Genomic DNA, 12,884 nt, shown 5'->3' on the forward strand with positions numbered 1-12,884 from the left:
AAAAAAAATCATGTGACAGTTAGCCTAAATTATGCTTACAGGGATTTCCAAATTATAGAAGCAACTATCCCAAAGGGTCTCATGTATTCCTATCAGATAATATGTGACTCTTACCGTTAGGAGTCCAAGTTAGATTAAAATTGAGTGGGCTCATATAAGGGAATTTTTTTTTAATAGCCCATACCCAAGTCATGAAGTGATTAATTATAAGCAACAATGAATGATGAGAGAGGGGGGGGTAGGGGGGGGAGAGAGAGAGAATGAAGGGAGGGAGGGAGGGAGGGAGGGAGGGAGGGAGGGAGGGAGGGAGGGAGAGAGAGACCTGATAGCCATGAAATAAATGGAGGTGTGTAACCCTATAACCAATCTCATTCAGTAATCCAATTGATTACTGTTTGACTAGTTTCAAGTAGCTGAATTTTTTAATTACTATTCTAAGGCAGCCCCATTTCGAACGCTTTCCAAAACTCCAAAAATGGATTGCAACTAAAGCAGGTGTTACCACAGTAAGATCTAACACCTTTAGGATAGAACAGACTTGGTACACTGAAAAGACTGTACAAAAATAATTCAGGGCTGAAGTTAAGAATACATTCAAACTGCTAATTTGAATTTTCTAGGGAAAGGTAATCTCATTCAAGATGGTTCAGTTTCTATTCTGAGCTACCTTTGTACTGACCAAGCACTCTGCCATTTGTTTTGATAAGATGTGCTGCTTTTTAGTAGAAAAAAAAAGAAATGGTTTCCTCAACATATCGATCTTTTGATGTGCCTCTAAACATGGCTTCCTTCAGCTTTGATTGCCTTTTAATGGTTGTTTTTCTTCTGGAATTTGGTTTTTTTTTTTTAGTTGCATTTTATGATTGTTTTACTGTATGCTGCCCAGAGTTGTTATAAAGTTTGGCAGCCTTATACATTTCTAAAACAAACAACCTGTCAAAAAACTATGTCCCTTTTGTTTTAAATATATATATGGTCTGGCTTGGACGTTATGCAAACTCTCACAACATCCTTTCCCTTGTCAGAAACTTCAACTTTAACTTTTTGCCAAGTGTATCTCTTGTCCTGAGTTTACTCCTACCAACTATGGCACTTACTTTCAGCTCTAATCTCTCTGGGGACACAACAGAAGAAGGGGAAAGCTGACAAATTGAAAATTGTTCACACAAAATTTGTTACACTGATCAACTAAACATAATTTAAATTTTAGTAAACTAAAATTTCAGAGTGTTCATTTTCAGGATTGTACCTTTGGCTGCTGTTAACATAGTTGATGCTAACTCACACTGCTGAGATTCAATGTGACTCAGAGTGAACCAACGGGGATACCGGTTTGGAACAACTGATGCTATGTGATGAGGACGAGACATATCTCCCGTTGGAGCTGTTGATTCCAATACTAGTAACCTGCAAGTAAAAATATATATATTCTTACTGATCATGCAAACTTGTAGCCTAGTTGATCACAAGAATGGTTTTCCTTCTACAGAAACTCAATATCCAAAGGCCATAGTTTGACCATTTTTAAATAAATTTACCACATTTAAAACAGCATGGTTTCTCCCAATATATAGGAAGGGAAAAGTGAGCGTTTAATGCAGTGTTTCTCAACCTTGATAGCTTGAAGATGGGTGAACTTCATCTCCCAGAATCCCCCAGCCAGTGCTGCTGGCTGGGGGATTCTGGGAGTTGAAGTCCACCCATCTTCAAGCTACCAAGATTGAGAAATACTGGCCTAATGGTTATTAGGCCAATAAATTATTATTATTAATTATTATCATCATCATCATTATCATTGAACATCAAAGTAAACATTTATTTTTCTTCTATAACTAATCAATTCATTCACTTTAGACAGAAAAAACTCGAACCTGTATAAATCTGATTTTCCTTAATATGGTTTTAAATAGCAAGTTTCTATAAATGTGAACATAAACAAGTGACACATCAGGAAAACTGTAGAATTGTAGTACAGGTGGTCATTTGTTCAGTTACCATTCACAGGTACAATGGAACTGAATGAGGAGGTTTACAACTGCTCCTCAAAGTTGTGTCCATTGTGGTATCCTCATGGTCATGTGGTCACCATTTGTGAGCTTGCTGTCAGCTTCCAACAAGTAAAATCAATGGGGAAACCACCCAGAGTTGTTTTTCAAAGTGAGATGGCAACATATAAATTTAATAAATAAAAGATGATCACATGACACTACACATAACAATTGCCTGGGATTTGCCTAATGGCTGTACCTAGAACTGCAATCGTTAAGTCAGCAGAGTATATGGCATTACACTTTGTGACTGCTTTGTTAGTGACAGAGTTTCCAGTCTCAATTACCGTTGTTAACCAAGGACAATGCTACTATAAGCCTTTCTTCATATGTACAGTATAAACAAGCCTTGGCAACCTCTTCTTTCTACTGAGTCCTCATAAGACTGCCTTCATATCATCTTCAGGCCACACATACGGAAGCACCATCATTAAAGATTCCTGAATTAAATACCAGTATTATTTTCCTCTAAAAAAGTTTCAGCCTGGAAACCATTTAACACCCCTCACTGACCTGTTTGTTGGTGGGGTAATCAGATGACCCTTCCCCCCCCCAAGATGGTGGCATCAGCCTGACACTTATTGGGCACGATAGCTTTGTGTGGCCATTCACTTTGGTATCTGGGCATAGTTTTTCATGATCATTCTACTCTGAGCAGCAGGACAGTCAAGTTCTTTAAAATCAGGATTTGCCCCCCTGTAATTCTAGGTCTTCAAGCCAATCCTCAGTTCATACTGACCATCTGTGGGAAAGGAAGAGAGGGATACACAATGAAGTGGGAGACAGAAAAGGGTCTCCCTCTCTGTTCTGCTTCATGGTGCACCTCTCCCTGACTTTTCCAGCTGTTGATCAGGCTGGATCAACAATCATTCTTTGGACTAGCCATGACCTAAGGAAACCTTGTTACAGGTGGTCCTCAACTTATGACCACAACTGAGCCCAAAATTTCTGTTGCTAAGTGAGAAATTCGTTAAGTGAGTTTTGTCAATTTTTACGACTTTTCTTGCCATGAATTGAATCACTGCAGTTGTTAAATTAGTTAACATGGTTGTTAAGTGAATCTGGTTTCTCCATTGACTTTGCTTGTCAGAAGGTCGCAAAAAGGGGATCACATGACCCCAGGACATTGCAACCGTCATAAATATGAGCCAGTTGCCAAGCATTCGAATCTAGATGATGTGATCATGGGGATACTGTAATGGCCATAAATTACATTTTTCAGTGCCATTGTAATTTTGAACAGTCACTAAACAAACTGTTGTAAGTCAAGGACTATCTGTATCAGTTGAGAGTTGGGGTTCTTTAGAACATGAATTGGACATTATGGCACTATTCCAAAAGAGCCCTGTTCTGAAAGAGCCCAAGTTTGGAAACACAGCTCTATCTAACATTTTGGCCATGTGACCAATCTTGCCCCCTACCCAACCTATGTATGAAGACTGATAGGTCGACTTCCATTGGTGTGTGATGCTTGATGGAAGGGAAGAAAGTTGGAAGGGTTCTCTAATCTCTGCTTAATGTGCCCTATATCTAATAAGGAGCACCAATGGGGACATCAACTTTTATACAACAATTTTTTTCTGCCAACTCAAGGGTGAGTGGCCATGAGGAAGAACCACATACTGAGCAAGCTACACAATATAAACAACCCAACCGAAGAATCCCTAAGACCACCCCCACCCATCCAGACAGGCAAATCACCAGAATATAAACTGACAGCAAACAGCACTCCTTACTAGCAGATGTTCCCTAGTTAGGGTAATGAAACATCTGCAAGAAAAAAAAGCAAGCTCAGAGAGCACCAAGGATCCCCCCATTTCAATCCTGAGCTACAAATATTCTCCTTGGTACACAATATATGTTTAACAATATATGTTAAACTCAATGCAACCGTAATGTTATGGTAAAGTCCTTATACAATAAATCCTCTGAATTATTTTGTTTCTACTGTGCTTCCTATTCATATTGTACACTAGGAAAAGCTGGTAATTATCAATACACACACACACACACACACACACACACACACACACTCACACTCTTAAGGTATGTAAAGGTAAACCTGACATACTTCTAAATGGGAGTATTATTAGAGATTTGGAATGTGAATTATACTCTTAATAATTAATGATGTATTGACCCAGTTCTGCATTGCTATTTTTCTGTACAGTTTTGACATTTGCAACCAGATTCTCTGCATTATTTTTTTAAAAAGCAAGTATCACCAAATATAATAGGGTTCATTCCCAATGAAATGTGCATAAGATTGCAGCCTGTAAAGATTGACATGCTTACTGTATGGGAGTGTCTGTTTACAATAGTATGCTGATATTATTCCTATACATTATTTATTGCAAAAATAGTATATCAGCCTGAAGCTTTGTTTACTTTCTCAACTAGCAAGACGTATAATATGTCTTGGTACCTGAATGCAGAAACTCTGATTTTCATCTCTTAACAAATTTGTAAATAATTATTTGAGAGAAGCAAAAGCATTTATTATTTTTGAATTTTTTTTTAAAACGATCAGATAAAATATTTTTATTAAGTTACATACTATGTGTTTAAAATGTCATTCTGGTTTTCTAAAACTGAAATTGCATGTGTTTATTTTATTTTTTTAAACTTACAAATCAATGTATTAGCTTCTGTCTCAGACTTTTCCATGCAAATGGTGCAGCCCCTCTACAATAATATGCCGAGCATCCAGATTTTCACAGGCATGGATGGACGATATCTATATAAAACCACCTCACAGTATGCAGAGAAGTTATCTCAAAAACATTTGCATTCCACCATAGCTATTATTAGAGATATCAACCCCAACAATTGCACTGGAACTTTAACAGCTATTTAGTCAAAAGAATTGAGATGCCAAACAATATTGCCATATTAAACAAATGCTGGTTTAAAATCTCAAAATACAGACTCTTGTAAGAGAGCAAGCAGCCATTCACTTAGCTTTATTTTACTTGCAGAGGCAAGTCTGTCAAAAGTAATTCCATGCAAGATAAAAAAATAAATAAATATGAGGACAAGCCTACTTTCAAACAGTGGTTTAGAGAGATACTACAGCTGTACTGAAATAGTTGCTTTTTGCTGATAAGTTATTTCTATCCCTCCTACAGGGCTATTATTAGAAGAGACTACACTGTAATCTACTTGAATGAAAATAGGATGGTGGATTTTGGTGTTTGGTTTTTTTTGCACATGCGCTTCTTACCATGATGATTCAGAGCAGCTTCAGCATTTGAAAGGTCAAAAGTGATGACACAGGGCACTTCCACACAACCAATCTCCCCATTGCTCAAGTTCTCTGATTTCACAATGAAAATTCAGAAAGGCTTGACTGGTTTTCCCCCTCCTATTTAATATCACTAATACACCACAAGAGCAGGCATGTTTATTTTGTGAACCGTGAGATGGGCAGCATCTAAATTAGATAAAACGTGCAGGGATGGATGGATGGATGGATGGATGGATGGATGGATGGATGGACAGATAGATAGACTGGCGGGCTGGCAGGCAGGCAGGCAGGCAGGCAGGCAGGCAGGCAGGCAGAATCACAATCACAATCACAATCACAATCACTAAGAACTGCTGGCCTATCTGAGCTTACCCTTTCTGGCAAGGTGAATAAAAAAGCCTACCACCAGAGTTTCACACTGGAACTGTAATTCCTTCCTTCTTTGTAGTTTTAAAACTTTGTAGTTTTAAAAATTGCAGGCATTTCTGATGTTCCTCAGGGTGGCGAATTACCAGATGCCTTAATCCTTCCCTGCTTTCTTCTACCAGCTCTGACTTCCTGACACAGGGTTGAGACGCTGGGAGTTTGAAGCTGGGACAAGCGCAGCAATCTTGCCAATGACTATCCTGTCAACATAATCTCCTACAATCACACTGCTTCTGCAGTGACCCACCATGCCTAAAAGCAGAAGTACTGTACCATGTCTGCAACAAGCCTCTTAACTGTAGCGGGAAGGAACTGGAAAAAGGGCAATCAGCAAGTATTGAGCAAAAAAAAAAAAAAAAGGCAGCTAATCAGCAGCACCATTCACATTAAACTTGTCCCTACAATTTTATCTGGAAGAACATTGAAAATCAGCTAGAGAAGGAACTTACAAGCTTTTTGTGTTTGTTTGGGGAGGGCATCACTGTTATTCATATTGATCTCTACAACCGACCATGGAACGTTTACAATAATTCGGGCAATAGATTTTGAAAAATAGCCACAACATTTGGATGGAGTCAAACCTCTCCATTCTGAAATTATCAGAGCAGCTTTGGAAGACCTTTCCCCATCTAGTCAATCCAGATGTCTTTTTTTATGAATTTCATCATATACAATCATATATGTAGCATGGCAACTAAAACAACGAAGTATGATTTGTGTAGCCTTGAGTCGGAATCTCAGTTCTGGTAGCCCTTCCAAATTTGGCAAAGCTCTTTGTGATGGCAGTAGAGAACAAGACCTTTTCGGTGATAGGAGCCTTTTTCAATCTGATGTGTTGAACTGCACTTTCCATAAACTTTCTGGGTAAGATCAAAGTAAAGTGTACTTCAAATCATCCAGACATTACCAGGTTGGGGAAGGCTGCACTAAATAGTCTAAATAGACACTCTCCAAAAATCAATACTCCTCATATAGCTTAATCCATCCAGTAACAAAAGTTTTCAAAGCAAGATTATGTTCTTGATCTCTCTCTGTGTGTGTCTCTATCTCTCTGCACATGCATGCAAAGAGAACACTTTGTATTCTAGCTTCAGAACATCTGTTACTGGGTGAAAATATACAAAATGAGAAGCAAGCAATAAAAGACAAAATAATTATGCACAGGGAAAAAAACATGAATATGCAAAAGCAGCTATCTCAACACTTTGCCGTGCTTAAAAATTCAACTCTTGCAAATCCAAAATGTCTGCAAGAGATAAGTATGGTACTAAAAATATAGCAGTGTGGGAGCCAAGCAAGTCTCCTTTGGGAGGAGAAATTCCATCAACCACTTTGACAATCAGAGAAAAAGAAAACTGACTTTACCTGAAAAGAAGCTCCCATATAAGTTGGAAGGCAAGAGAAGATCTCACTGCATGAAAATCTAACCAACTGCTCTTTTTGTCTTTTCCTCTTTTTTTTTTTTAGTTTTGGGCGAACGATAATTTTATCTAATCATATCAATGCAAAAGAAAAAAAATTGGACATAAGGTTATAGCTGTTAATTGGACAATTTTATATACTAGGACTGTGCAAAACATTTCAATGGGTGGGGGAGGCTTCTCTAATTATATGAGTCTGGAGCAATACACCCTTTAAGGCATTAAAGCAACTGCTTTAATTTTGTGTGTACATGCATAAACTTTCCTACCCAGACCGCCAATGAAGCCAAGTAGCTGTGCATTTGCGCACAAATGCAGCCAGCCATGAAAAGCCATGGGAAAAAAAAAAAAAAAGCTTTCTAGAGGACAGGACAGTTTCAGTGCTTTAAAATGCTTGTCACAGCCTGTCTGTACCACTGACATCAGATAACATTTCTATGTCTCTTTTCACTTGCAACTAAAACTTAAATTTGGTAGATTTATGCTACCTCAAAGATTTTGAGAGCTATATGCAAACTCTAGAAGAACGCCGAAAGCCGTACAGGTAGTTCTCGATTTAGAGCCGTAATTGAATCTGGCAATTATGGTCATTAAGTCATGATGGTTCTAAAATGCGTCATGACCGGACCAAAACCAAAATTATGATTTTTGTGGTGGTCATTTAGGTAAACCCATTGTTTGCTGTAGGATTTCTTTTTCCTGGATGCTGAATGTGAGGCATTGCAAATGGCCATAAATGCAAACTTGCAAACGCCCAAAATGTGGTCATGTGACCATGGGGGGGGGAAAGAGACATCGTAACTTCAGAACTGGGTTCAGTCATAAGTCAAGGATGTTAAACTATGTTAAACGCTGTACAAATAGTCCTCAATTCACAACCATGACAATTTGAATTAAGCCTCTGAAAAAGTCAACAATGACCTAAAATAGAACTTATGATCATCACCCTGCCTCCATGGTAATGTAATCGCAATTCGGACACTTGGCAACAGGCTCAATTTTTTTTAACGCCACCTTTGTTTTTATAAATAACTCAAGGTGGCAAACATATCTAATAATCTCTTACCTATTTTCCCCACAACAACCTTATGAGATGAGTTGGGCTGTGAAAGAATGATTTTCTCAGCTGGATTTCATGCCTAAGGCAAGGCTAAAACTCAGTCTCCTGGTTTCTAGCCTGGTGCCTTAACCACTGGCTCTCATTTACAATTGGTTGCAGCATCCCATGGTCACATGACTGCAATTGCCGATTCCAGCAGAAAACTGGATTCACACTTACGATCACATGACTCAATTTAGGACCATGTGATTTCACTTATAATCGTGGTAAAAATGGCTGTAAAATCATGTCCAGTTATGCGATGATTCAACTTACAGCCATAATGGCTTAGGATAGAAATTCCAGTTCCCAGCTGTGGTCGTAAGTTGAAGACTACCTATATCCTGATTCCTAACATTTCAGTTTTCTTTCTTTTTTGTTTGTTTCTTTAAAAAAGCAGATTCTCAGTTCCTATGGCTATGAAGGAATGCTTGGAATCAATGTGGGCAACACTATTTAAAAACCCAGGCTTCTGAATAAAAGCCTTTGGTGCTCTCTAAGCATGGTTGCTTGCTTGCAGATATTTCATTACTCAACTAAGTAATATTATTAGCGCTAGTGACTGGGAGTTCAGTCCCTATTTATATACAATATTTTCCCCTGCCAGTGGTTTCTGCTTGGTCATCTATATCTGCAACATACAGACTCATCTGCAATATACAACCTGGTACTGTAACAGCCATTAGGACAAACAGGGAGAAGGCTAACAGAGCACATCCATGAATACCAACAAGCAGTCAGCACCATGAAAACTCCTTAATCTCACAACGCATAGACAGGCTCAACCACAGTTTCATCCAAGAAACTCTGAGCATCCTAGAGTAAGCTAAATCCAAAAACTCTAGGCAATTCCTGGAAGCTTGGCATTCAGACAAATCAGCCATCAATACAAACGTAGAGATAAACCACGTCTGCACATCAGTCAAAAGAGAATAAAAAAGCAAAAAGAAAGAAAGAAATAAGAAGTCCAGATCACATCCTCCTTAGCAGTTAAAATCCAGGTAAGAAGAGATTAACACCAGACAAACAAGCAGAAAATAATACCCTAATCAAGGAACTACCAAAGAGAAAACCATACCCTCACCAACATTGGCAGGGCAAAAATATATAAACAAACAGCAAGCCTCACACTCTCTAGCACTGATGATATTATATAGTTGAGTAATGAAATGCCAGCAAGTAAACAAAGCTTAGAGAGCACCAAGGACCCCACAGTTCAACTCTGAGCTACATATATTCTCTTCTATTCTGAAAGCTCTCCAGTGTCCTACACAGAATTGGGTTTCTTCCCAATTTGTATAAACAGACTGTTTCATGAAGAAAAATAACACAATTATAAAGTATGACAAAAATAAATACAAATTTTTGCTTGACTTGTGTAATGCTTTTTGGGGTAACAGTCTGGTTAGCCTAATCACATTTTGTGTATGATGGCAGTGGGGAAATTGATTTATATTTGTGTGCACACTCTCTCTCTCAACACATAAACCTTATGTTGTGCAGAACTTTGGATTCCAACTGAGAAATGTTATTTTGTGCCCCCGTAACATCTGCTGGAAACACTTTAAAGCATCTGTGACTTCCCTTCTCCTCCCCCCAGTTTGTACGGCTGCTCTTCACAGCTGCAACTTTATCGTGGAAAAGATGCATTTGGTTTAAGGCATTTCCAACAAGTTCTCTGTGCATGCCTGTGGAAACTCCGAATCACATTTCTTCCTTTGAGTCTGAAGTGCACTTCAGCTTTAACAGACATGAATGCAGACATAGCTATTCAGTGAATGCATTATGAAATTCTTCCTCTTGTGATATAAACCTGTACTATACCACTGCTTCAGCTCCAGTGAGGAGAAGTTGACTCTGGTAATGCTTTTTAGTTTATTTCAAGAAATCATCCACTGAAGCCAAGGGTATGCACAAGGGGTGTGTGTGGGGGGGATTCAAGAAGGCAACCACAACCATGGTGTCAAATCCCTGTTTTACGTACAATGCAATATCCATAAAAAGGACAGGGCTTTAATCCCATAGTTACAGCCACCATCTTGATTTTTTTGCACATACCCTGTGCATTCCCTTGGTTCCAGAGGATGATTTTCTGAAGCAAATTATAAAGCATTAGAGAAGGCAGCTTTCCCCAACTCAAGACTCAGTTATGTTGGAAATCACAACTCACAGCCTAGAGAGTACCGGTTCTCCCTTGCTTTTCCAAGAGGACAGATTTCTTTCACAACAGATATACTGAAGTGGTTGTGCCCACAGCTGCCTGCATGAGTAAGCTCAACTGAGATTCAGGATTCCCTTGGGGGCAGCTGAACTCCCAAGTGCTGAAAGAAGGAGGGGGGTCAATCAGCTGTGTTAACAGCATGACACACCTCATTTATTTCCAATTTTCTATCGTGGATGTCCTATGATGACAGGTAATGAGGCAGACATAAGAACTGGACTGGCTTGTACAGAAGCTATTGCCTTGAAAATGAAAAGAAAAAGGAACTATGATGATAAAAAAAAATTCAGATTAGACAGTTCTAGGATTTACTTCCAGTTACAAATAGTGCTTGAGAGAATATTCTAACAAAAACCCCTTAATTCTGTGTTCCCAACATTAGAGCATATACTTCAGTCAATCTACATAGGCAGTCCTCTCAAGAGTCAGATATAATTTCCAGCAGGAAGCGTGTCAAGCATCTTTTAGAGAGGGGCCAATCTCAGAGCTACTTCTGAAATGATTGAATCTTCTGATGGAAAATGAAAATGAAAGGCTTGAATCAGAAAGGGTGTGTGCTACATAAATATAAAAGTCTTGCAACTCTTGCATGTTATTCATTCACTCAAATATCACACCCCATGACCAGACTTCCAGGATGGCACACTTCATATGCAAACTTTTATTTCCTCAATTTGATAGTTTCTAAAGGCGTTGAATTTGCAACTTGCATAAATCTCAGGTAGCAATAGATTAAGCAGTCCTCATCACTTGTTTTATTTATTTATTTATTTTATTTTACTTAAACTTATATGCCACCCTTCTCCCGAAGGACTCGGGGTGGCTCACAAACATTAAAACAATAAAAGCAATAGACAATAACTACAAAAAATCAAATTAAAATCACTGAATTAAAAACTTGTTGACTCTTCAATCATGCTGAAACTGCAAGTCCCAGAGTTCCCTAGAGCAGCACATTAGGATAAGGAGTGTTGTACTAAAATACACATAAAAATCAATTGTATAATATATACTATCAAAATCACTCTGGCAGTGGCTTTCCAAAATTAAAGTTATGGGCCAGTCTTCTAAAAGACAAAGGGTCTCATCTGACAAGAAGAGGCCACCACAAAAAAGGTCTTACTCCCCTCCACCATGTTTTTAACTTCTGAAGGACCACATGTTTGGAGTGAGGCCTCTGCAGTGACTTTAGGGATTTGAAGGGAGAACCATGCTGTCAATTGGAATTGGGCTTCTTTTATAAGTGTGTTTTAAGGATACGTACCGCATTGCTCTCAGTGCAGTTTTGTATGCTAGTTCAGCATCATGAGGTAGGAGAGAGGTGAAAAGATACTTGGCAAAGGTATGCATTGGAACACTCTCCCGATGGATGATTTCACCTAGACCGCTATAGGGTCCAGCTATTGGAAAGGGAAGGCAAAAGAACAGAAAATCTTATAATGAGCACTATAATTTTACTGAACATAAAATCAAGAAGTATCAAAATACTAGAAATTTTGCACTAAATTTTGCACTAAAAGAAAACATCCACTACAAAGTAAAAACTCTCTCTGGTGAGGAGCCCTCTCAAAAATACTGTAAGAAAACCAAGTAGAACATACTATATTGAAGCAAAGAACTGAAGCCTGTATAGCTTTTTGAATCGTATTTTAAAATGTGTTTTAGCAGAATATAGTTTACAACTCAGGAAAGTATTTGAACACGAGCAATATATTCCAATGCAAATCTCCCAATCTATGTGAATTGGATAGTCACCCAAAATGTGTATTTTTTTCCTCAGAGTGTTGTGCATGTTAAAGCAGGTCACTGTAAGAAATGCTTGTATCCTTAGACCACTCACCCAAATTCCCAAAAAGTCCAAATACAATAACAGAACATTGTAGGTGTGGCACATCAAGTCAGCCTATCCAAGGGACTATATCCTTGGAAGTAGCTATTCTGTGACTCTGTAGGGTCGTATTATATAATGAAGACCTTCTCAAGATCTACTATCAGAACTGAACATATGACACTAGGTATATGAATTACTACTACAATATTGATAGAGAATGGTTGCCCTTAAGTATCAACTTTTATATACAGGAAAGCATCTCTGATATCTTTTCTTATTTTAAAAAGAAAAGGGAGACAATCACTTTTAGAATTGAATTTCATGGAATACATCAGTCATGCAAGATTTTATCACTTTTTTCCTATTAATCCCATTACATTTTTTCTGATTTAGGAGAAGCTGAAGAGGAAGCTAAAACTAAAAGTATTAACCTTTAAATGCAAAGAAGCTGATGACCACAGTATCCTGAAAAACTGTAGCAGAAAAATACGAATTATTGTGCTTTATTTTTTTTCTCAATATTTCCAGAACTGCTACTTTATACAAATTAACACTATTTTGCATTTGAACCATTTCAAGGAGCTTCCTTTT

At 38.2% G+C, this 12,884-nt stretch overlaps 1 protein-coding gene across 1 annotated transcript in view; it reads right to left on the reverse strand.

The window, feature by feature from the left end:
• ZSWIM6 (zinc finger SWIM-type containing 6) overlaps nucleotides 1-12,884 on the reverse strand; it is a 102,645-nt gene that overhangs the window by 10,338 nt on the left and 79,423 nt on the right. Inside the window, exons 10-11 of the mRNA XM_070935867.1 lie at nucleotides 11,727-11,862; nucleotides 1,250-1,407 (exon numbers count right to left, since the gene is read on the reverse strand). Of these exons, the coding sequence (XP_070791968.1) occupies nucleotides 1,250-1,407; nucleotides 11,727-11,862 (294 nt within the window). The remainder of the gene's footprint in view (nucleotides 1-1,249; nucleotides 1,408-11,726; nucleotides 11,863-12,884) is intronic.

Source organism: Pituophis catenifer, unplaced genomic scaffold (assembly GCF_029215685.1).
Source record: "Pituophis catenifer annectens isolate HBS135680 unplaced genomic scaffold, rPitCat1.0.hap2 SCAF_2, whole genome shotgun sequence".
Lineage (NCBI taxonomy): Eukaryota > Metazoa > Chordata > Lepidosauria > Squamata > Colubridae > Pituophis > Pituophis catenifer.